Source organism: Mustela putorius, unplaced genomic scaffold, assembly GCF_011764305.1.
Source record: "Mustela putorius furo isolate JIRA1106 unplaced genomic scaffold, ASM1176430v1.1 tig00000040_pilon_pilon_pilon, whole genome shotgun sequence".
In the NCBI taxonomy this organism is placed as follows: domain Eukaryota; kingdom Metazoa; phylum Chordata; class Mammalia; order Carnivora; family Mustelidae; genus Mustela; species Mustela putorius.
The window spans coordinates 586,027-611,952 of record NW_025421261.1 but is presented as its reverse complement, the minus strand read 5'-3'; the positions used below and the strand labels follow the sequence as shown (position 1 = coordinate 611,952).

The 25,926-nt window shown below is 47.7% G+C and overlaps 1 protein-coding gene across 3 annotated transcripts in view; it reads right to left on the bottom strand.

Annotated features, from left to right (window-relative positions):
- FRAS1 (Fraser extracellular matrix complex subunit 1) overlaps positions 1-25,926 on the bottom strand; it is a 410,546-nt gene that overhangs the window by 208,456 nt on the left and 176,164 nt on the right. For all 3 annotated transcript variants that reach the window (XM_045065725.1, XM_045066397.1, XM_045066061.1), the window contains exons 7-14: positions 24,467-24,550; positions 22,765-22,866; positions 22,260-22,451; positions 17,835-17,924; positions 15,692-15,727; positions 14,169-14,316; positions 12,537-12,680; positions 11,154-11,288 (exon numbers count right to left, since the gene is read on the bottom strand). In XM_045065725.1, the coding sequence (XP_044921660.1) occupies positions 11,154-11,288; positions 12,537-12,680; positions 14,169-14,316; positions 15,692-15,727; positions 17,835-17,924; positions 22,260-22,451; positions 22,765-22,866; positions 24,467-24,550 (931 nt within the window). The remainder of the gene's footprint in view (positions 1-11,153; positions 11,289-12,536; positions 12,681-14,168; positions 14,317-15,691; positions 15,728-17,834; positions 17,925-22,259; positions 22,452-22,764; positions 22,867-24,466; positions 24,551-25,926) is intronic.

Sequence of the window (25,926 nt, the reverse complement as noted above, 5' to 3'; positions counted from 1 at the left end):
CAGAGTGGCAGGCAGAGGCAGATGCAGGCTTCCTGCTGAGCAAGGAGCCTGATGTGGGAGTCGAGCCCAGGACGCTGGGATCATGACCTGAGCCGAAGACAGCCGCTTAACCAACTGAGCCACCCAGGCGTCCCTGAGCTGTGTCTTCTTATAGTGACGTACTCCTACTGTGTTTTGCAATTGATTCTAATTTCTAACACTGAACACATGCGACTGCAGATAATCTCTTCTTCTAGGCTGGTTTCACATGTGGCTTTTATTACCCTTGGCTTATTAGGAAAAGTAGAAGTCACTCGCTGACTTTTCGCCATAATTGCTCTTAGTGAAACATTTCAGATCACTCAGAGTTTGAATTGTATATTGTGAAAATGTGGCAATAAATTTAAAAAGAGGGCTAATGAGAGAAAACCATCTTCTTATCTTACATGCCGCACATAATTTATTTAGGAAAGCCCCTGACTTTTCTAGAGCATAGCAAGACATGTGTTGGCTTGCTGAGCAATTCATTTCAAAATGAAAAGAGACGAATTACTTTTCTTTCAGCAACTCTATACTGAAACCGACTCTAAAAATAAGAAACTGCTTTTTGTTCCTTGATAATTTTGAGATAGAAGATGTCTGTAAAAAAATTATAATCTGTGCTTCTCTAAGTATAAAATGCAGCCCCTCTCCAGGGATGTGTTAAAAGCACTTCTTACATAGGGCACCTGGGTGGTTCAGTGGGTTAAGCCTCTGCCTTCAGCTCAGGTCATGATCTCAGGGTCCTGGGATCGAGCCCCACATCGGGCTCTCTGCTTGGTGGGGAGCCTGCTTCCTCCTCTCTCTCTGCCTGCCTCTCTGCCTACTTGTGATCTCTCTCTCTCTCTCTTTGTCAAATATAAAAATAAAATCTTTTAACAACAACAACAAAAAAAAAGCACTTCTTATAGGCAACTTCTCATTTTCCAGGAAACCTTCCCAGACCCCTGTGGGCTCAGCCTGCAGTTCAAAATGCCCCTCAGAAATGAGAAGGAGCGTTGGTCCCTCACCCTCCCATGACCTTTTGGAATACGTTTCTCAGCCATCCCCAGGGAACTGCACACTTCATCAGCAGGCCCTTTCGGAGTCATCAGGCTGCGGTTCCGCTTTCCACACCGCCACGGGGTTTTCACCAGCGACTCCGCAGAAGCAGCCGGAACTGCAGACACAAGCAGCTGTGTCGTCCACAGTCAAGTTCCTCCATTCCCGTCGTATCCATTTTGTAGCAACCATTAGCTTTTGTCCTCGTCACACGAATGACAGGGAAGGACTTGCCAAGTTCTAAAGTGTCATCAGGAGACGTGGGTAAATCTCCAATAAGAAGCTCTTGTTCGGGGTGCCTGGGTGGCTCAGTGGGTTCAGCCGCTGCCTTCGGCTCAGGTCATGATCCCAGGGTCCTGGGATCGAGCCCCGCATCGGGCTCTCTGCTCAGCGGGGAGTCTGCTTCCCCCCCCCCTGCCTGCCTCTCTGCCTACTTGTGATCTCTGTCTGTCAAATAAATAAATAACATCTTAGAAAAAGAAACAAGAAGCTCTTATTGGATGAAAAAATGTCCTTTCCACCTCACACTTAGCTTCACCGCTCCTCGCCGTCCTAACCTGCAGAGTGGGAGTAACAGTGGCTCAGGAGTCAGGGGTGACACGACTCGTCACCTATCTGAACAAGCAGAGGACGGCGCGCGTGACCTGGGGAGCGGCGTGCGCCGCGAGATCGAGCACACCTCGTCTCAGCTGGTGTCAAAAATGATGTCATTGCGAAGGCAGCAAAGTAAAGTGCAGCAGGAGACCGAAGAGAAGGACAGAAGAGACGGTGGGAAAGGTGGTTCCTTAGACAGGACACAAAGAGCCCTCGGAGAACATTCCAGCAGCTACAGGAAAGGCAGCTTTCTCCAGCCTTCCCCAGAGGACTCAGACTCTAAAGCTCTTCCCTTGCCCCCTCCACAACAGAGCAGCAAGGCCCTGTGGCAAGCGACTGAACACAGCCTGGTGACGGCGGGGAAGCCCGGAAGCTGACCCGACGCGTCTCCTTTCCCCGATCACAGCCACGGGAGGCCGAGGCGACTTGTTGTGTGAGAAGCGCGGATGCCAGGCCCGTGTGGAAGGACAGGAAGTTCACGGGCGTCATCACAGTTTGATCCTTTCACGACCATCTTCTGTCCCCTCCAGGCTGGGTCTCCGTCCTCAACCTGCCTCCCCACACCGGCGGGAAACGTGTCACCCTGAAATGGGAATATGGGGTCCCCACACATTCGGAAAACCCAGATGTACCCGAGGGAGTTCCTAGCAGAAAAAACACAAATCCATGAAAAAATCCTTAGCCTCATCAATAGCCAGAGATCTGCAAATTAAACCGAAGAGCAGCAGCAGCGCACCGCAGGCCAGACGTGCAGCAGAAACCGCGCGCTGGGGAAGACGGGGTGGAGACGCGTTCCCAGAGGCCGCAGGTCCGCGAGCCCGCCCGAGGCTGCTTGGTGACACGGGAGGCCATGCCTGTGTGACTGTGAGGACAGGGAGTCCTCGGGAATGCTCGGCGCCGTCCTTTTATTTTGCTGAACGTAAAACTGCTCTTAAAAAAAAAAGTCTTTAAAATAAAAAAAGGAAAAGAATGATGAAATACCTACCTACTCATATTCGTGACTATTTAAAACTGAGCACACACAGCACACGGCGAATCGCCCTCGGGTCGTTACCGACGTGGGGCCGGAGGGGAAGGGCAGTGGGAGTGGGTGACGGGAACAAAAGGAAAAGACAGGCGGACAGACGGGCCTGGACAGACAAGCAAGAGGAAGAGCCGGCCCGGCCAACCGTGGGGAAGGACGAGTGGGTGAGTATGATGACGTCAGCTCTCCTCAGGGAATCCCCCAAATCAGTAAAAAACGAAAATAAGATTCCATTTTACCTCAACCCACCTGGCAAGCAAGAAGGCATCGTGCTGACTAGGGTGGTAAGAAGCAGGCACTCGCTGGTGTCTCGCAGGAAATCACAACTTCCTCAAAGAGAGTCCTGTGTGACACGTGTCGGAGCTTCGAAGAGGACACATGCCCCCTTGGGCCCCAGCAATCTTATGTCTAAGGATTTACCCTCATCAAACATACGTACCACAATTTCTATTAAAAACGTTTACATCATGGTTATTTGTGATCATGGAAAAGTTAGGAACAAACGTTAAACCGCAGAGGACCGGCTGAATGCATCCCTGCACAGCCCCAGATGGAAAGTTATAAAACAGCTTTAAAAAGATCTTGTAGAAGCACAATAAATAACATAGGGAAAGCAGGCAATAAAACTATACAGAGAGTGTGATTTTACCTTTGAAAAATAAATAAATGTGTGTATGTCTGTGCACCTAACGTGCACACACGCGCGCGCGCACACACACACACACACACACACACACTCATAAACTGGGAAGCCATTCACCAAAATACTGACAGTAGTAATTTGGGGGAGTTTGAGTCAGGCATTTTTTGCTGATTGTTTATGGTGCCTTGAATTTGACTGACGTTTGTCAACTTATTTTTTGTAATGCACAGGAATTCATGTCATACTTAGGGGAAAAAGAATCACTCGGGGAGCGGGAGCGGGGGAAGCCTGTAGTACTTTTCCCGAAGGCACACACTGGGTAAATAGCTAATTAATCTATTAACCACATTTGTGATACGGCTGAATGGTTCGTTCGTCTTGGGTAAGGCACTTGAATCTTTAGCAGGGTCTTCCGCAGGAGGGACGACCGCCCGCTGGCAGAGACTTTGGAAGGGCCACATGGAGGGAGATTTTAGCAGCAGGCCGGCGTGTCACGGGTACCTAAGCCGGGGATGATGGCAGATGTCGTGCTCACGAGGAACATTCTTAAAGTTACCCTCTCTCTTTCCTGCCCCTCTACATATGCCTTTTTTTTTTTTTTAAGATTTTATTTATTTACTTGGGAGAGCAAGAGAGAGACAGAGTGAGAGAGAGAGAGAGAGAGCCCGCACAGAGAAGAGGCAGGCTCCCCGCTGAGCAGGGAGCCGATCCCAGGACACCGGGATCATGTCCTGAGCGGGAGGCAGCTGCTTAATGGACTGAGCCACCCAGGCACCTCTTTCTACCTGTCCTTCTAAATCAACAACGCTAATACACCACTAGAGTTTTCAAACGCAGTGACGCCTTGGCCCAGCTTGATGAGCCCAACAGATCTCAGATTCCACTCTTCTGCTGGGACCACTGGCAACCCACAGCCGCTAGGACTCCTGGGTTTTTTCTCAGCCCCTATTAATTAATTGGCTTTGATTTCTCCACTGATGCTTTGAATCTCTTTGTCTACAGAAACTGAAAAGCCAGAGGGACCACTGCTTAAACCAAGCTTTTGACGGGGAGAGTTCTCAGACTTCGTGGCTGCACCCACCTAGCCTGCTCAGATCTCAACCGTGATAACAGGGAGGTGTGGTGTGCTCTGGGAGCAGCCTAAAAAGGGGGGGGGGGGATCGTGCAGGGAGTGTGTTAGGGCGGGGAATGGGAAAAAGAGAGAAAGAGCATACGCCACAGAGTCTAGCTAAACTAACTGTGAACCTAGGAACCAGGCAGAAAGCCAGAAGACTCGTCACTAGTTTGTAATCCGTAGCTACAATATTTGGGGGTTCAGACACGTAAGAATGGGATCTGTCTGGAAGATAAAGTCCCTTGCCTTCGTGGCGGGCTTCCTCCGCTGGTACGGGACACTTCTGTCCATCACTTGTCTTTTGGCATCCCCAGCAGGGGTCTGTGAGCCGCACAGGCAAATCCCAAACACGGCTGCTGGTCTCCTGCTACACGCAGGTCCCAGGCCCGGCACTGCCAGCTGCTTTCCCTTTTTCTCCACTTAACCTCTCCATGACCAGCCAAAGCGGGAGAGGACTGGGAAGGGGACACACGGCCGCCGGTCCCACGGGTCTGCTTCACTCAGGAAGTGGAAGCCGGAGGCGTCCTGCTGCCCCCCCTTCTGAACGGTTCGAACACTCTACGGCACTCAGGTTTCAGGGATAGTTGGGGGTGTGTGTGTGTGTGTGTGTGAGTGTGAGTGTGTGAGTGTGTGTGTGTGAGTGTGAGTGTGTGTGAGTGTGAGTGTATGTGTGTGTGTGTGTGTGTGTGTGTGTGTGTGAGTGTGTGTGTGTGAGTGTGAGTGAGTGTGTGTGTGTGAGAGTGTGTGTGTGAGTGTGAGTGTGTGTGTGTGAGTGTGTGAGTGTGTGTGTGTGTGTGAGTGTGTGTGTGTGTGAGTGTGTGTGTGTGTGTGTGTGTGTGTGAGTGTGTATGTGTGTGAGTGTGTGTGTGTGTGTGTGTGTGAGTGTGTGTGTGTGTGTGTGTGTGTGTGTATGTGTGTGAGTGTGTGTGTGTGTGTGTGTGTGTGTGTGTGTGTGTGTGTGTGTGTGAGTGTGTGAGTGTTTAAGATTAACCCCGCCGGCACCGATAAGGCGCTCCACTCTCTTTCCAAGGACGGAGATGAAGAGAAGACAAAGAGAGGGAAATGGAGGTTCCGGAATTTTCCGGAGGCTACACCCAGCCGGGAGTTGCCGGCAGGAAGTAGATAATAGAAGCTAAGGGGAAGTTGGGTGACCTGCCAGCCGAAGTCTAAGCCCGTCCGCGGCTGCCCTTTCTCCTCCGTGCAGTGGTTTTATCACATTTGCCTCTGTCAAGAGTTAGTCCGGAGGGCCGCGCGTGTGCGGAGCACCACGGGGAGTGTAGAAAGATGAAACCTGTCCCCACCTCAAGAATCAGCCACTTCCTGTAATACACCTTTTAAAACTTCCTTTTTAGCACTGTTAGTGACAAATTCGTAGAGGGGAACCATCTGATGTTTCCATATACTTCTTCACGGACACTCTTCTCCCATTGAGACAGTAAGTTCCTCAACCCCCCGCGGAGTTTTCTGCCCATTCACTCTGTGTCCCAGTTCCTGCTACACGAAAAGGACTCAATCCTTGCACGCACAGAACGGAAGAGGCAGGAATATCACTTGAAGCAGTAAGTCCCCCGCACAAGACACTCAGCAGGGAAGGGAGGGACCATCATGGCGACAGAACACCAGCGAAGGCTTGAACAATGCATACGATTCAAAGAGCAGAACGGAAGGAGTGAAGACAGTGGCAGGATGTGTTGGACCCCCAGACTGATGAGCTGATCTGGCAACGAAATAGGGACTGACCCTCCAGTTGTGGGGGATGTGGAAGGGGCCACGGAGGAGGCCGGCTTCACCAGGACCGTCCTCACCATGACCGTGAGGAGGGCTTCCTTCTCTTGTCGAGGATTCTGGAACAGCAGTTTCATAAATGCCTTTGCCCAGAGCTTGGCCCCAGGCACAACCAGGCTGAGCTAACCCACATGCTGGAACGTAATGCCAAGACCCATTAGGTCTTAACTGCCTTGGACCTGGCTCCAAGGGTCAGCGCTTCATTTCCACAAACGGCTGGGCTGCTCTGGTCACACTCAATTCCAACAAATAATTAACTTTACAAGTTCCTCCGTTCAAACTATAGCTTTTAAATCTCAGCTAGGTCAGCATCCTGTATGTAAATTTTACAGGCTCAGTTATCTTACGTTTTCCCTCTAATTATACCATAATTTTGGCTAAGAAACGAAATTACAGACAACACTTAATCTGAGCATTGGAAAAAATAAAAGGATTTTGCGATAAATCCAGTACATTGTTCTCTATATTTCCTTCTCCGTAACATAGGAAAGTAGGTTTTATTTGAAATCAGACGCAAATGGCCCCAAACTCCATTTCTTAATGCAACTGATTTGATTTTCATTCCCATAAATTCAAAAATAAAGGAACAGATTTGATGACAATAGCTGCCTTTTCTTGTTCACAAACTCTATGCCAGGCATAATATGTTTTTCAAACATCTTTTCTAATGTTCATCATATTGGTTTAAAGTACATGACATTGTCCCTACTTTGCAGTCAAGGAAACTGAGTCTCAAAGCAGCTAAATGACCTGTGCAAAGCCTGACAGCAGTAAGTGACAGAGGCAAGAATCAAAATGATCTCCCCTTCATGCAAACCTGTAAAATGGTCAATGGCTTGGTTCCTTAAGTTTCAAAGTCTAAGACCAAACAGCAGTCAGATATAGAGTAAACTGCATGGATTTACATGTTTATGTGATTATTTTTTACAACTCTATAACCAGCAGCTAACTCTGCCTTGATTGGTAGCTCACTTACAGGAAACTATGATAGGGTCTCATTTCTCTTCATATCCTCAGGACCTCCAGCAATGGTCAAAGGAGAGTGAATGCAGGAGAGAGAGAAACAGAACGGGGAGGGAAGGGAAAAAAAAGAAACACGCGTCTCCTAACCCATGCGGAGGCTTCCTAAACGCCAGGCGCCATCCTAAATGACATATGTGAATGTATTCAGTTAATCCTTACAGCCATGCTATACGGCAAACATTACTGTCACTGCTTTACCCATAGGCAACTGAAGTGTGAAGTTTAAAAAAAAAAAAAAAATACCATTTGTAGTGACAGAGCCAAGACCGGAACCCAGGCGGTCTGGCTCCGGAGCCTACAGTCTAAGCACCGTGGCACTCTCCCTCCCAGCCCTGGGTCTGCAGAATGAGGGCAGCCCTTGCCACAGGGTACACACAGCTTCACCCTTGGGTTCTTGTGACTCCTGGACGTTCTCGCTGCACACATCAAACACTGATTCACATATAAAAATGGGCTAAATTCTACTCTCTTTACTCAACGTTATAATCCTACGAGCTATTTAGCACAACTTAATGGTGTGTGTTAGTTTGTGTGTGTTCGTTTGGTTGTTTTAAACTTTTTTTTAATGGGCTCCCGTGCCTAGGATTTGTGTGTGCAACAGTTCAGCGGTCCCACCGGAGTGGAACAGGGGTTGACAAAAGTGAGGGACAAGACCGGTAAGGAAGAGTGTTTTCAGGGCAGGGTGAGCCGAGTTGGATCCAGAGTTACAGAGGTTCTAAGAAGAGGCAAGGGAACCACCACTCTGAGAGAGACGACAATAAAGCCAGGACAAGGGGTCCCCAGGAGCCATGCGGGAAAGGTGCAAGGTCATGTGAGAGATGGGGAGGCCAGGGGCATCCATACATGGTCAGGCCTGACCGTCAGGCTCGGACGACTCCGGGACAGGCTGCTAATTCCTGGAAACGGGTACCAGGGAGAAGGAGCCAAAGTAGAAGCCCAGTCCAGAACCTGGTGTCCATAGGGTCAAGAAGAGTGGGACAGGGCAGCACCACGGATGTTGGACCACATCCAGCTGGTGGCAGAGGACGCCCAAGGGTTAAGGCAGAAGCCTGAGTGCCGGGTCTCAAAACTGGGTTCTGGTCCCTGAGAGGGTGACCATTCTTCGGCCCTACCTGCTGCAGAGAAGAGGCAACGTCTGTATTGCCCATCTCCAGCGAAGACCGGCTCGAAGACTGGTGATGCTGCGCCTTCAGGTGAGGTGATCAACAGATCAGGTCCAAGGCTGGGGAAGGCAGAGGGAATAGAGCAGCGACCGGCTTGGGGGTGCCTAATGGGGTCTGTGTTTATGACTCAGCTCGGTTCCATCGAGCACAAGAATGTCACAATAACATAAATATCTACACAAACACATTCATCTGGCCTGTGAATGTGGGTGTCTTTGCCCCAAAATCAAGGGAAAATGGAGCATGAGAAGGACCCCTTGAGCTGCAACTGGCAGGACCCCAGGCCTTCTCTGAGCCCTCAGGTGCACCTACTCCCACTCCCCTGCTGAAGAGTCGTCGAGTATGTGCCGCCCGGCTCTGCCCCACATCTTTCTCTCGGCTCTACATTCAACACACTGAGCATGAATATTAATCAGGTAATTTCCGGTAATTCGTTTCCTCAGCTCAGAGCTCACTGTCTTTTGGTTTTGACGGGTCAGTAAAGTGGCAGATGATGCTCGTCATCCCATAAATGACCCTGCCAAGAGGAATCAATCCAGAAAAACCTGTTGTTACCATAAAAATGGCTGGCTTCTTCTTGGAAAGTTTCACACATGCTGGAAGAGCCCTGGTTGACTGACCGACGTCCAAGGTCAGTGGTGAAAAGCCACTAAAAATAGCACAAGCCCAAATGTTGCAAAAAATTCCAATAATGAGAAAGCTGATTTGGGCTGTCTCAACATTGAAACAGTGTATGGAAATTGATCACAAGTTTAGCTTTAATTTTTAAGATCATTCTCTCTCTCCCTCTCTCTTCTTTCTTCTCATTTTATGCATAAAAATGCAACCAGGCTGAACTAAAGCAAATTGGTTTAATTCCCTGAAGGGAGCATGAGCAAATTTTCCTAGCAACTTTCTACCAGAGGCGTTTGTGTACGGGTATGTGATGGAATGTGGCAGCAGCCGGCTATATAAGCCGGTAATCAAATGAAACGTTACCCATTTCAAAGGGCCCTAGAGCAGCATGAACATCACCCACCAAAACACCAGGCACAGGAGAAAGGAAAATGGCCCCCCAAAAGAAAGGGGAAAAAAAGAAAAAAGTAAACCTAACGTGGGGTGTGTGGCAGGGGATAGAGGTGTTGCGGAGGGAAGAATAAAATCTAGGGGAATTAATTCCCTTTTTAAAGCAAATCTGTCGCAGGAGAGCTAGCGGGCGGTCTCTTTGATGGGATAGAAGAAAGGAAGGGGATGATATTCAGTGACTTCATCAAATTGAAATTTTAGCAGTTTACCTAAATTGCCCAACATTACGCACTTAGGAAGGCGTTCGGAGGCGCCCGCTTCGAGCCTGTTCTAAAATAACAGGTAAACGGAACATGGTCAGTAAGAAACATTAAGGGTTCTTTATCTTTTATGGCTGAGAGGCCTTGACACGCCAGTGCTTCCGAGATCCCCAAGGGGGAATGCGCCCCTTCACTCACCACACACGCGCTCAGCGAACACAGAACAAGCGCACGCCTCGTGCCGCCCTTGACCCCGGGGGACGGAGCAGACGGGCGCGCAAGCTGCGACAGCCCCACGGCAGACTCGGAGGCCGCGTGTCTTCTATTCTGTACTGTAACTGGCTCCAGGGTGAGCCCTGCTGTCCTCCGGGCCATATGACACTAACAGTGCTGGAGTTTCCCTCCGGGGTGGTTTCCACCAGGCCGTGGACACTCTTCTGCCCACAACCTGGAACGGAGGAGGCCAGCAGACGTCCCCTGTAGGACCTGCCTTGCCACAGAGCTTGTGCAGCCCACGGAGCCAGTAAATACCACCTCCCCACTCCCTTCTACTATATTCCCGCCAAATGATCCTCCTGAAAAATCTAGCCACGGGCATAAAAGTGGGGAGCATATGAGCTGACCCTCAGACTGGCCCAGCTTCGATTCCCATCACATGTCCGAGCCCCGTCCCGCTCAGCAGCGGAGCCAGCTACCCCCGTTCCTCGTAAGACATCCAAGACCCTCCCTCTGGCCTGTCTGCCTTTTCAGGTTGGCCTGCCCCGGGGCACCCTGGCTCAGGTTCGGAGCACACGGATTCGGTCTCCTGCGGACCAGCCTAGGTCTCCACCCCTGTCTCAGCTTCCAGCATTACCCCGTCTCCCATTCCTGCTGGTGCTTACTTTTTCCATTCTTGCATTTAAGAAATTCTTTATACATTTTTACCTTACTCATGCTTACAATCACTACAGGGAACACGGCCCAGTACAAGCCACACTAGACTTAGTGTACACTTCGTGTTACACTTGGACTTGGCGTACAGACACTGAAGTCAGAGTAGACGTCAGTGTCATCATCCTGCCCCACTTTCTGATCCTGATGTCACTCTCTTATTTCTGTTTCTCCCTCTCTCTTCAGGTAGAAATTGAGTTTTGAAAAAAATAGAGATCTGTTTCTCCCTTCGTTTCCATGTAAGCGCTGTGTATTTCTTTACAAGAGGAAGGAACCTAACTTACGACACAGTGACCACCCCGAACCGAATTAAAACTGCTCCAGGGCCCCAGGCACATGCAGAAGGACCTCGAGAAATCTCACCACACACGACACATCACCAAAGCACTAACAAGGTTGTAAAAACACGCGTCGTCTCTCTCCTCCGTGGTTCTCGGCCCCTCGGGAGTCTGGCTCAGTTTCCTCTCAGACTTGAACAACTGCGCACAGCTCCGGGCAGCCTCAGATCTCTCGGAGGTGAGGGTGGCTTTCTCGGTGGCCGGGCCGGGCTTACCTGCACAGGAGTGGCGGTCCTGGAAGAAGCCGTCCCCGCAGGAGGACACACACTGGCCGCGCCGCATCAGCCGCGGCGGCCGGCAGGACGAGCATTCCAGCCCGCTGGTGCACGTGGAGCACTGAGGCTGGCAGGCTGGCTCCGGGCAAGGGCGGGGAGAGAAAAAGGGCCGCTGTGATTAGCTCAAAGATGCCACCCCGGTGCCAACTCGTACATGGCCCTATTCTGAGTGCCCGGAGACACCGGGAGCGAGAAAGGCAGGAGAGCTCATGTTCCATGCCAGGCTCTGCTCCATGCATGTCCTCTGTGGGAACAACATGTAATCTTCACAGCAACCCTTCTTCACCTGAGGATCACGCTCCCAGAGGTGAAGTCACTTGTCCAGGGTCACATGAAGCCAGGAAGTTTGGCTCCTGCTCCTCTTACCTAACAGGCCCCAATATCTTTCTCCCTCAACCACTTCCTAAGAATACCCTTGTCTCTTTTCTTCCACAACCCATGGCAGAGATAGAAATAACTTTCAAAAAGGCCAAAGATTAGGAATCAGGAAAGAAAGTACGGAGAAGTAAATAATTACAAAGTAATCAAAGCGGAGAAGCTTTACGGAGGCTCGACAATATCCGAGAAGCTATTCTAGACACTTCATGTGTATTAACACACTCAGTCCTCCCAAGAACCCTCTAAGGAAGGTACTAGTCAGCACTACTCCACTTTTCAGGTAAGAATACTGAGACAGAGAGCAGTTAAATACTCAGAGCCGGGGTATAAACCAATACACTCTTAAGTGCATACTTAGCTCCCTGAGTCAGAGATAAGGAAAAGTAATGATGATCTGGCCTCAAACAACCAAATCCTGCCGGGTAAAATCTTCTCAGATGCAGAAGAACTCTGAAAAGCAACACGGACCCGTTGTGGATCCCCCACTGGAGATAAACTCTACGGCTGATTATCCGTGTGAAGTTGAGCAAGCCAGCGGATTCCTCCGGCCCCCACGTTCCCCACTTGCAAAATGAGAAAGTTCTAGTAAGGGATCTCAAATGCACGTGTCAATTCTAAAGTTCTCTCCTGGATTAACTGAGTGTTGTATAAATGACACCAAGAATCCTAGCGATATTACTTTCTTTGAAAGTCTTCAAAAAATGAAAAACCCATCACGACCACCTAGTAACATCTGACCTCCACATCACCTCTCTCAGTAAGCATCTAAACACCTGCGAAACGTTAGAAGCAAGAAGCCTGCAGGTAAAGAGGCCAAGTAACCCATGGCTGAGGTTCCTGCCTTCTAATGGTTTTCGGAAACTGTGCGCTTCCTGCGTGCATGGACCCCTTCACTGACAACAGTGAGCCTCAGTCCGCTTCTGGGCTGCCTGCCCAGAGACATACCTAAACAGAGAGCACCAGCTTGGTAAAATCCCAGACCACAGCTGTGTACACATTGTCCGTTCCGCAGCAACTTCGTGGGGTCCCGACAGAGGTCACAATGCTCCGGAGATCGAGAGCAGGTCAGGCAGTCTGGGTGGCAATGAACTACAACCAAGGACAAAGGAGAGGAGAATTTAGTAAAGACCATAGGATTTCTCTCACATTCCTCCAGAATCTACAGAGCATATGCAGCTGTATAGAATATGAAGAACAGAAAACTCTGGAACTTAGATATGAAAAAGGCCCCGAAATAGCAGAAGTGACTTCAATGTAAGATTTCAAAGAACCTCTCCTTCTCTGAAATACTATTACTGTCTCTGGTAGCTCTAAATAGAAGACACTAAAAACATAACTGAACGGCCCTGTTAATGCTTCTACCCTCTGGAATGCCTCTGCAAACAGGAATTACCAGCTCCATAATACACGATTTAAATGAATTCAATAATTTATGATTTCTTAGATGTTCTTCTTAAGCTTTGGCATGCATAGCAAGTTAAGACAAAGCACAATTTTAAAAAGTTATTTTCTCAAAAAGAGTTCTCTTCTTTTTTCTAAAAAAGAAAAGAAAAAAGCTTTCTTCTTTTTCTCCAAAATTCAAATCTCATTCCCAGTAACTGGGATTATCACCGAATTCAGTGACGATTGTCAGCAAAGGACTTCTTTCGGGTTCTGAAGTTGTCAAGGACCTGATTTTCAAGGTATTGTACATTTTAATGTGCTAAAGATTTGTTTTGGGAAGCCCAGGGAGCCACTTTGGTGAAGGTAAGATAATTAAACCATAAAGTTGCTTTGCTTTTGCCATGATAAGCTCTTCATAGAAACACCATGATTAGTCAAAATAAGTTGAGTGCAACAAAAGCAACCACCAATAGGAGAAATTGCGACCCACAGATGAAAACAATTAATTATGAAATATGAATGGAAGAAAATGCCACTTTTTCAAGAGAGACTAAGCTTATGGGCAAATTACTGTACAGCCAGAACAACACCAGAGCTTGCCAACAATTATTAACTGGAACTAATTCAACCCCAGGTGATTTAAAAGCAGAGTTGCAGAACAAGTAGATAAAATTTTCTTTTGGAAGAAACTAATGAGTCTTTAAACTTCAAAAACCCATTTGAGAACCCCAGAAGGAACCATCTGTTTAATAGCTCACCTTAAAAAAAAAAAAAACGGGACACCTGTAACAAACTTCCAGCAGTTGCTCTTACAGATTCAACAACGGAAGAGTTCTAACACATGCACTTGCCTTTACAAGTGTCCAAACTTTATGTTATTTGATATCCATAATCATTTTTTCAAGGTAGATCCAGGCACATTTTATCAACGAGGCAGTGAAGATTTAGAGAGGGTCAATGACTTGGCCAAGATCACATACCCATAATCTGCTGAGTTTGGCCAATATACAGACAAAGACTCAGTAACATCATTTGACAGAAAAATTAGCAAGGATCAAAAAAAACCAAACAGCCCAGTAGGTGATTTAAAGGGGAAAAAAAAAAAAAAAAAAAAAGGCAAGAAGGGGAAAAGATCTCTCAGAATTTTTTGGCAGTAAAAATATGTCGGCAGAAGTCAATCAGACAAGGACCCACCTGACGTACAATCTGGACAGCACTGTCCCTTCACCACCTGCGCTAGTGTGGCCGCTGGACACGGTGAACAGGAGGGCTCGTAGCAAGTGACCTGAGAGCCCCGACACTCACACACCTTGCAGGGGCCATCGTCCCACTTCTCCCCGTCCTGTGCGAAACAGCAAAGAACGGCGCTATCAGAACTGCCCAAGTTCACAAGACAGTTGGCTGGTGGAGAACTTCGAATTTCCGTAATGAACAAAATGCAAACCACCATGCAAACCTAACGCTGATAAGACAGTAGTTGAAGCATTCTAAATTAAAGAGGAACGATTTCTCCTTCTTTGTTTATAACTGATTCATTTTAAAGTACAACCCAGGCAGAGAGATAAACTATGAAAGCATTCTGGGGCTCCTGGAAAAAGCAAGAAGCCTATAACCCTTGTCTCTCAGCCTAGCTCACCAAAAACAAACAAACAAACAAACAAACAAACAAACAACTCCAGAGGGGATTTCTAGGTACCTAGTGATTAGCAGGAACATTATATACCATCTTTATAAGAACAGTGGGAAGCTGGTTAAAGCCCTGAATTTCCTTATGGTTACTGCAGTAAGAGTAACAGTAGAGTCATTATATTCTCAAAATGACAGCTCTTGCATGACCATTTTCAGTGGGCTGTAGAAGTGCCATGGGCTTTCTCATGCTTAAATATTCTTTTCAGCCAAGCAAATCATGGTAATAAACGTTAGCACTTCGATGGAGAATGCAAAGTGAATTAGAAAGAACAATTCCTCTTTGCTCACTATCCCACTCACTCTGGAGAGAGGAAAGAGATGAAGGTCCCACCCGAATGTTTTGGGGTGACGAAGGAGGCAAGACAGGGGAGAATAGCAGAGCATCTTATAATACCAATATTTGATATAATGTTTATGAAGCCAAATGATGTTGAACATTCCAAATGATGTGGCTATAGTTAGCAAAAATCAATGACTATTTTAGAAAAGCCAGGAATATTATCTTGAGAACGCAGAGGGCTTTACTTCTCTTTCAAGGCATTCTGGATTCTCAGCCCCCTTACTCTATAGCCTCCAAAATTACAAGCTTGCTTGTGTGAGCAAAGGTGCTTGCGCTTTCCCTTAAAAAGAAACCATACAATGTTGTCCTGCATAAAACCTTGAAAGAATGAAAACTCAGCTTTGTTTTGGGGAACTAACACTCCCAAACCCCAAAATCTCTCAATGTTTTGAGGAACATGAAATGGCACTGATGGTTAAACTGAATTTTCTAGGCCAGAAAAAATCAGAAAGAGAAAATCATCACAAAAAGGGAAAGGTATGTATAGGAGCTCTTGGTTAGAGAAATATTAATTCCCAACTGTGGGGGAAAAAATAGGGTAAAGCAAGTCAAAAGTCCTCGTTACCATTAACTGGACCACAGTGCCGTCAGACACAACTGTCAGAAATACTACGACATTAAAGTTCCCCAGGACAAGCTTAGAACAACTCTATAAGTATCTGTGTACAAGTTAAAAGTCTGTACTTACTGGAATATGCTTAACTTTACTTGCATTTGAGGACATCTAGGAACAAAGAGAAATGTATTTATCATACTACTAAAATCACCATTGGGCTGACCTATTTATTTTCGCCTTTAAGACTTACCCATTTTGCCCAAGTAACATACAACTTCATTTGTTATATTTGTTTCTAAATACGTCAAAAAACAAGAAAAGCATATGATAGGAGGTGAAGACAGTATGCAGTGAAAATATATTTTGAATTCTTATTCTTGCTTTGTGCTTAAGCACTTGACTTCAATTTGCTTCAACGCGAAGGACTCATAGTCAAGGGGTCTAAGCCTGTAGGGCAAACTCTTCAGCCTTGTAAGGTACCACAGCATTACTTACGGGGTTTAGACCCATTTAAAACAACTTGTTTTTCTAATGAAACAAGAAGAAACCAGAGAGGGAGACAAACCATAAGAGACTCCTAATCTCGGGGGAAAAAACTGAGGGTTCGCTGGAGGGGAGGGGGCAGGAGAGACGGGGTGTCTGCGTGATGGACACTGGGGAGGGCATGTGCTATGCTGAGAGCTGTGAAGTGTGTAAGCCTGACAACCCACAGACCTGTACCCCTGAAACAAGTGATACATTATATGTTAATAAAAAGCAAAATAAAACAAACAAAACCAATTTGCTTTTCTTTAATTCCACCTGGCTTAATTTACCTCAAAAAAAAAGGTAGGAAAATTGATCCTCTGATTGAGAAATTAGAAATTCAACATCTATAGGTGGGCTTTAATCTCCTACATTCTTCGGAAACAAAGATACTAAGTTATAAGCCACTTATGAAACAAACAATGCCAACAGCATAATACCAATGATGCCACTTTTTCAGCTTTTTTTTTTTTTTTTTTTTTTTATACACCAGCCACTGTTCTAAGTGTTTTATGGGTATTACCTCAATCACCCGTGAGGTAAGTACTATTGTTATCCCTTCTTCACTGATGCGGACTAAGTAACGTGCCCAAGGTTATAGTCAGCATGTGGCCAAGTAGATGTTTGAACGAGGAGCCCGCTCTGTTAACCCTACACCGTGCTCTCACCCCTGCATATACTGGCTGGCAGATGCGATTTTCCCAAATCACGAAGAAAATGTATGTAGGAATCAAAGGACTTAATCCCAATTCTTATCAGCTTATTGTGATTGGTCAATGAGGCAGTTGTCTTTATGATCAGCTGGCCTATTTTTTAGAACACAATTGATCAACATTCCGAAACGCCCTGTGGGAAACATGGGCTCTATCACTACAGCAAACCTGAAGAGATTACAGTGAATATTTGTCCTTTGTGCATATAATTTTTAAAAGTACAGACTTCGAAATAAAACCTCAGCAAATGAAATTTCGAACCCCCCCCAACCCATCCCTGAAAACCCTCTCTATTCTACCTGCAAAATCAATCGAGAACCTGACCACTTTCTGTCACTTCCTCCCTAGACCGAGACCCCATCCCCACCTCCGACTGTCGCTGAAGACCTTCCACCAGACAACAACTTCCAGTGTCGCCCCCTCCCGCCGCTCGTCCACAGAGTGGCCGAAGTGACCGTCTCGCAAGTAAGCCGGGTCACAACACCGTGCTCCGAGCTCGCCTGTGTGTGTGTCAGGGCGAAGCCACGTGTCCAGGCCGCCCAGCGGACCTCGTGGCCACATCCCTTCGCGTCATTCACTCGGTGCCAGCCGCGTCCACTTTGTTGCTTGAACTCACCACGCACACGTCTGCGTCAGCCCTTCGCACTGGCTGGCCCTCGTCCCGGCCCATTTTCCTCCCCGGGCCTCCACGCGGCTCCCTCACCTCCTTTAGGTCTTGCTCAAACTTCTCCCCTTATGCCAAAGAGCACCCCCTTCCCTCAGCTACTCTAGCTGCTCTGTTCCCGCCACCGGACTTGTCGCCCCCTGACGTGGCCAGGACTCTGTCCTCTGTGTCCCCACACCGGTGCATGCGCCCGCCACAGAGCAGAGACTCTGCCTGCGTTTTGCTTCCAGTGTCTCTAGGACCGGCCACATAGTAGGCAAGCAATCACATCTGCTGAGCAAATGAATGGTTAAAAGGTATAAGGTAATGGCCCATTAAACGGCTTTTGAATTATTAATTTGTGACAGTCTCCAGTTCTTGGCCTGATACTCACGAGTCCTGCGTTGTCTTCATGAACACAGTAACCGTTCTTCGAAATGCATTCAGGGCAGCATTTTCCATCTAAGTGAATTAATTCTTCGCCCTGTAGAAGTAAGGATTGCAGAGGCGCATATCAAATCACCATCTCCAGGTAGCGGAGCCAAACTGCAGAAGAGCGGGACTCCCTGACTGGAATGAAAAACCCCAGCGTGCCCCTTGCTTTGGCCCCCGCTTGTTCCCTCCGCCGCGCTGTCCTCCCGTGGACAATCTAGGCCGCGCAGCTCTCCCCTCTGAGAGCGGCTTCATTCCCGCTGCGGTGGTCCCTGGGCACAGTCCCCCCACCAGTCCCCGCCCGTGAGCCGGAGCTCGTGCGAACCAGAGTGGCCAAGACTGCTGTAGTCTCGGAGAGTGACCCGTTTCAGAAAAGGATCGGGCTGTCTTCAGTACACGAGGTTTGAACTTGTGATTTGGTTTCATTAACAGTGTTCAAATCCAACCAACACTTCCCCTTGAATACGAAATTGGATACATCCTTCATGCACAGATGTAGTCTCAGGCATAAATTAAACAGCAGACAGCTAATTTTTATTTAATATTCTGGAACGGTTACCTAACTCACACAATAATTATTTTTTAAATTACTCATAAGAAGGAAAAAGGTCACGCTGAGAAGGTAGATGCTTAACTTCCAAAGTCTTATTTTAACTTCCCAATATTAGTAGTTTCATTGTTTTTATTTCTATTATAAAGTACCAAATGTTTATTATAAAAATTAAATAATTATAAATTCCTATCACTTAAAAAGTATAATTCCACTGCAAGCCTGCAGAGACAATCTCTGTTTACAATTTTTCCTGTGCATGTACTAACATCTAATACCTATAGGCTAAGAAGTATTCTTTAAAGCACTTTCCTCTTTCTAAAGAATGGTGATGATTCTTCAAATGAAGATATTATTTAATTTGGGATCTATGTTACATTTGAAGTGCAGGAACCATGTTAGGTAAAAACGGAATAACGTGAAATTGTGCAACAGAATAACCACAGGGAACTGTATGCTTGCAAACGTGGTGCAGTACAAAACTGTAGTTGAACTGTAGCACGATGGGTGGGTTTTAAAGCTCTTCTACTTTTCTTGAGTATCAATTTTCTAAAATGAACAGGTATTATTTTGATGAAGGGAAGTAGGAACTTGTAAAGGAAATACAATAATACGTGGATGGCTGTAACTTTTTTATTGTAAGTCTTTGCAGTGTCTGAAAACGGGTAGACATCACTGTCCATCAGAACGGAACGCGAGCCGCGGACACCGCAGACTGCGGGGCAGATTTACATATAAATTGTTTTGCAGAAACGTGACACATCAGCCGGTGGGTTGCAGGCCTAACCAGGAATGGTGAAATCTGCTCTCAGAGCATACAGAGGGGTTTATGTGCATGTAGATCTAAGTCGCTTCAAACAGTGCTTTAAATCGAGACAGAGTACGTGTGCTTCGATTACAGGCAGAACACGCGGCTGCTTCTCCAGAGCCCACGGAAAACGCAGCAGGCCTCAGCCCGGGAAGGCAGGGAGGGTGGCCGTTCCGAGGCTCCCAACGCTACTGTGGACAAGGGCAGGCCTTGCTGCCCGGGAGCAGGAATCCGGTTTTGGGGAGGCGGGGAGTTCTAAGTAGATTTGCTCTTTACAGAAGGCGCCTGGAGGGCCCCCACCATGGCAGCTCACTGTGGTGGGGAGCTTGCGGCAATTAGCATTTGACTTTGGCTTTGAGAAAAATTGCTTTGTGGAGCGAAACTAATTCTTTTCTTTTTAAGAGGATTCTGCTGCCTAGGCCAGATGGAGTCTGCTCACGCCTTCCCACAGAATCACACCCACATCCAGCCACCAGACGAGAGCCGGTGTGCGTCCCCTAGCCGGCCCACTGGAAAGGAAACACTCTTTTGAGGGAACTTTCCTCCGCGGCAGCAGGGAAGTGTGCCTCCCCCACGTGTGCCCCCCTTCTGTGTGCGATGGGGCAAGGCTTGCTCCCACCCACCCCATCACCACCACCATCACGATTTTACGCATGCTGAATGCCAGGTCCTTTAAAAACAAGTCATTTGACTTTTCTATCTAATTCATGTTCAAAGATAACACAAAATGCAGAAAAGATGAAAATCTTCAGACTGTGCTATTTCACTGTTGGTGCGTTATTCGTGCTTCGGTGTCTAGGGATTTGGCTGGACACATCAGAATCCAAGGCCATGCCATTTTCTCCTTTTTTTTAGCAAAGGAAAATTAAGTGCTGATCTTGATGACCAGTGTGGTCATTATTACAACAGTACAACTGCCCAGTTCTGACTCCTTTTCTAGAAGTTTACTTTTCTGCCTCTTTGTGGATGTACAGACACTTAGACCGAATCCACCCTTGGTAGCCAGGAATCAAATGACCTGGATATTCTCAGAAAGGCAGAAAGTAGGGTAGAGTTGAACAAAAATCCCAACAATGCACTTGCACCGCTCCCCTGGGCAGACGGTCATTTTCTCCAGGTGCTTCTAATGCATTTCGTCCATATTTCCATCATCATTGGGGCCACTGCGTATTGTGATTTCTGTTGATGTATCTGACTTCCCCCAAACACCTGGGAAATCCTGAGATCAGAATGTGTCTTACTCATCTTTTTATCTCCAAGCGAAGCAGAAGTTAGGAAGTTTGTACTCCAGGTACTCGTGGAGCTACTTCCAGAAGTGTGGCACAGAAAGAAGGTTAAGGGATATTTTTGGTAAGATTCAATTTTGGTTAAAATTTTACTTCTGGTAGGGTTTCCGGTTCAGAACCCAGTGCCTTCAACACCAGGTAGAAACACAGAGGTCACCAGGAGGACACCAGTTTAGTTGAAAGAGAAATGGCTAAAGGCATTAGAACTCCTGAGCTCGTAACGGAGAGACAGGGTAGTAGGAGTGGGAAGCAGGCCGTGCTGGGGGTGACTGGAAGGCAGCGGGGCCCTCTCCATGCACCTCGGTTGTCGCTCCCCATCTTTCCTAAGAACAGAGAAGAAAACCTGGCCCACGGGGCCACAGGTCGTTGTCACAGAGGATAGCAGGCACTTGGAAACGCGTTAGCCTTGGGGACCATGGGTCAAACTGTTACCTGTGATCGAGACTCTTTGCTCAGACTTCACTGAAAATAGGTTCCTAAAGGGCCCACCATACCAGAATCACCTCTCCCACATTTTCCTTAAACCCTGGGATATGATTCGGCAAATTAAGATCTTAGAAAAGAACACAGCCTCCGCCCGGCCCTCTAGGGAGGCCAGGAAGCCCAGTCTCTCTGGAGAGAGAGGGAGGGGAAAAAAAACAACCATGACGGGTTTTTCTCATCTTCGTCCAACCATTCTGACTCCCCTGACATAAAGAAGGAAAAGAAATGAAAAGGCGTGCGGGGTGGAGGGTGGGGAATAAATCTGCAAAAAGCAAGACCCTCTTTACCTAAATACGTTTCAGCTCTGCCAAGACTCAGAAGTAGGAGGCAAAATGAAAAATCACCCTGTCCCTGACAGCCCGTGTGGAAGGTTGTTCCTTCTCGGGCTCAGTGCTCAGAGGAGCTGAGATGTGGGGGAGCAGAACTAGAAAGAAAAATGCCTTCCCAGACACCCCGAGCTTCCGATCTCCTGAGTTCCCCTCATGTACTCCAGTCCACAAGCCTGCGGGGAACTGGTGGGGCGGATGGCAGCAGCGGGGGAGAAGGAGACGTTCAAAGCACTTTGTTTTGCAGTGGGTCAAAACGGAGTTCAAAGGGGGGGGGGGAAGCAATTTGCCTACAATATACATCTATAGTCCCAACAGAGGCTGCTTTGTTAGAAACTTCTAGAAACTCTACAGCCAACAGAAGTCAACAGAGGTCATCCGAGTTAATTATTTATGAGGTTCCCTCCCTCTCTCTTTAAAACAAAAACAAAAATATTTTATATTCTTTCCTGATCCGCAGAAGCACCGGCAGGTGCCGGCTCTCGGTTCTGCTGAATCCTGCGGTAGGGCCAGCGCGAGCAGCCGGGCCGGGAGCCCCTGCGGACTGCGTCTCGCAAGCAGCAAGCCGGCCAGGCCACCAGCCACGAGGGCCGGCCGCACGGACTGACAGGCTCATGTCCCGTATCATGTCCTTCCCTGTCATGTCTCTGGCTCGAGGCTTCCCATCAGACCAGATGCGCGGAGAGCTCAAAGCTCCGGGGGGCTGTTCTGAGCCAGTCTGAACAAATAGTGACATTTATTTTACACCACAGAGCCCTTGTGCTGGAAGGCTCTGTGAAGTGTGAGTGGTCAGCCTGGCTGTCGCCTCTGCGGCTGCCGAAAAGGCAGGAGCAGGTGAGGGACCCCCCCGTCGCCCAGGACAGACCGGCTACAGTCCGTGGGTCGCCCAGGACAGACCCGCTACAGTCCGTGGGGACGCGTCTTCGCTTCTCACCTGGGCGCACTCCACCCTGGCACACTCCCCGGTCCGGCAGGTCACCTGGCCACGGTGGCACACGCAGAACTCGCAGGCCGAGCCCTTCCACATTTCATCCTGGTAGCGCACGATCCCGGCCTGCGAGCAGCTTCCCGCAGGAGACACGCATTCCTCACAGCATTCCCCGGGACGCCGCGCCCTGCTCTGACCCTGAAGGAACAAAGGTGGCGGGAAAGGGTGGTTCTCAGGAGAGCCGGGAACGTCCGGGCCAGTGGGGCAGAAGGACAGCGAAGGCAACACCGTAGGCTGCTCCTTGCCTCTACTGCCAAGCCAGCCCGGCTGGGGCGGCTTCCTCTCGACCGCGGCCCTCCTCCGTCCGAAGCAGGTCCTTCCGATCTCCACTGACTACTTCTGAATAGCACAACACTGTGGATTCCCTCAAAAGACACACTAGACTGGGAAAGGCCTTTCTCAAATGACCCAGGAGAAAGCTCTGAAAACCAGCCCCCACTCTCTCAAATACCTTGTCACATCTCAGCGGCGGGCAGGCCTGTGTGTGGCACCGGACGGCACCCTCGTCACATACACACGTGGTACAGGCGCTTTCATTCCACTGCTCACCATGCTGAGTCAAGAAAGGACAAAGTGGAGAATCCAGTGTCACATACATCAGACAGAAACACTGGCACACGAGACACATGATTTTTTATTACAGTTCTTAATTGAGCCACACTGAATGTACTCCTGAGAAATGGCCTCATTCAGGCAGCAACAGCCTCTGAGAAAAAAGTCAACACATGTCCAAAGAGAACTTCGTGTTTGTTTTTATTCAACTGTATGTATCCGTAGCTGTGTTGAGGCCCTGCTCTCTGCCAGGCACAAAGGGGCCCTGGAGCCTCAAGATTAATAAAAAGACCCGTTGGCTGCCTCATGAGCGCTCATTCTTTAGCTCTTCTTCTCTGCCAGGAGACCCAGCTCCCACTACCACCTACTCATTTTCCCAGCATCCCTTAGGGCAAGGGCATTGTCCCAATCCTAACCTAGGTGACCTCAGGGGAACTCTGCTAGAACAGTGAAGGGCAAAGAAAAGACCCTCCTTCCCCATGAAAGAAGAAAAGCTGTCCCTTTTCCCCACCAGCCTTTAGCGATGATTGTGTGTGGCTGAGCTAGTCCGGAGGAAGCCATCTTGGGGACGTGCAAATGTCAAGATGCTTCAGGTGGCAGGTGGGAAGATCAAGACACCATCAAGAGCTGAGAGGACCAACCCTGCAAGCACCCGACCTCTGCACTTCTTGTTATGTGAGATTACAAATGTTTTCATTTTAGCCACTTTTAGAGGAGTATTTCTGTTACTTGCAACCAAAAACGTCACCATAGGTATAAAGGCTATCTCTACCAGAAGAAATTAACCTGGCCCACGCGTGGCTACTGTGTCGAACAACACAGATCTCGTCCGGATAAAAGTCCTTTCCCAGTTAGCTACGTTTGTTCAGATCTCAAGGGACCCATCTGGACTTCGTGGCATTCATTCCCTAATACTCTGTTCCAGATTCTCTACTGAGAGGCATCATTCCAGTTTCCATTTAGTCTTCTTCAGAGTGGCTCTCAAGCAAGGGAAGTAGTTGGGTTTATTTTTTAATCTGTTCTTTGCTTTTGAATAATGTAACCTTCTTTTGGCTCAGCTGGGCACTCCTAAGAGAGACACTCATTCATTCATTCACTTTGAACTCATTTTTATTGGCACTTATTAGGTGTTAGGCACAGTTTTCAAAATTATTCCAATAGTATTCTCAACTATGCAGGTTCTACCACCACTAGCTTCTCCCCTCCCTCACTAACCCCTGGCCTCCCCCAGTGTGGGTATCGGTACATACAATCCAGCCAAAGCAGAGCGACATTCCCAGGGCCTCCAGCCCAAGTGTAAACTGATAATAACCAACGCTAGTCCTTTTCTTCCTTCGAGACATGTAAACAGTAGGTTCACCAAGGTTCGTGAACCAGGTGCAGCCAGCCGGCACATTCCTTTATATTTCTAATCCCCTTCAATTTAATGTTTTCATAAAGTCTTCCCACAAAGAGAAGAAAAAAGCTGTTTATGTGCTGAGTTACTAACCCTGGCAAAGACTCAGACAAGAGGGTGGGGCGGGCTAGTGGTTGGAAAGGGTGGAGGGCGTATGTGTGAGGACGTATGTCAAAATAGCTACAGGGGGCACATCAAAGGTTACCTCGTACACTTGGCCAGATGCAGAGCAGGACCGGGAAGAGCACTGTGGGCAACATTTTCCAGGAACTCGGACTACAGTTTCACCCTTATATACAAAAAAGGAACAGTGCATCAAAAGGAGACATTAATAAAATCCACGACGGTAGGAAAATTTCACTGATAGCTAACGCAATCATATGCCTCAAGCATCCATAAATAGCAATTTCCTCTCCTTTATTATTTATTAGTCACCTGGTGCTTTGATAAGAATTGGCACTTCTAAAGTCACCGTGACTCTTAATTAAGAGGTCTGCACATTCCTCGAGTCCCCTCCTCTTCTAAGAACAAACAAAAGCCCCAATAATAACAATGACAGTAAGAACAGTACTTCGTGTTCCCCAGGCACCACTGTAAGGCTTTACGTGACCCTGTGAAGTAGATGTTCTTATCCTTGCTCTGCAAGCGAGAAGAGTAAAGACCAGAGAGGTTGTGTGACTGGTACAAGGTCACATAGCTGACCTGGTAACGACAAGTGGTGGGAAAGAGACTTCAGAGCACCAACCGCATGAGCACTGAAGAGCACGTAAGCTCCTGCTGAGTTACTGCTAAACCCAAAATGGAGGCATCCCTCTCTTGACAAGCTACTTCACACTTCTTTTGCATCTTTATGAGAATACACCTCTTTGTGGGAGCGCACACTTACATATAAGCATTAGGGAGTTCTTTGACATGAGAAGAATCCATCATATTCCTAGGTATTTGAGAATAAGAGCAGAGAAGAGTGGTGACAGAGACTAAGTGTCCAAAGAACCCCCAGGGCCCTGTCCCGACCTCTCTCCCCTACCACTCTCACCCCCAGAACACCAGACCGTTGGTCTCCACCGCCCTGAGAAGGACTCTCACACCAACAGTCCCTCATCAATGCCAAAGAGTCAGCATCTGTCTGAGTTATCACTACAACCTTTTTATGAATGGCAAGAAGGTAGACAAATTAAAGGCAGAGGAAAGAGAGTTAGAATAAACCAAGTTTTAAGGACTAAGAAGGGGTCTGTCTTACATTGAAGATAGCTTCTGAATGATTACCTTCACTTTCTCTTATAAGAAACAAAAACCGAAATTTTATTGCCATGGTTGCTTTGGAACTCACTCTGTAAGAATACTGCAACCAAAGTATGTGGGCAGGGCAGGGGTCAAAGAGTTTCAATTTTTCTCGAACAGTTCGAGTCCTACTTCAGTAGTTCTTTAACCCGATGATGTATGTTTAGAGTAAAGCATTACTAGGTAATAGGGATTTATTTCAAACAACTGAATCACTGGGATTAAACTGACAACTGTATTCTTGTTTTAGGTTATTTTATTTCTTTATTCTTCTATATGGAAAATATTATGGCCATTGATGTTTAACAGAATTTGTGAAAACTGGACATGCATTGAAATCGTTGAGCATCTCTCAACCTCAGAACTCTTCAGCTTAATGAAATT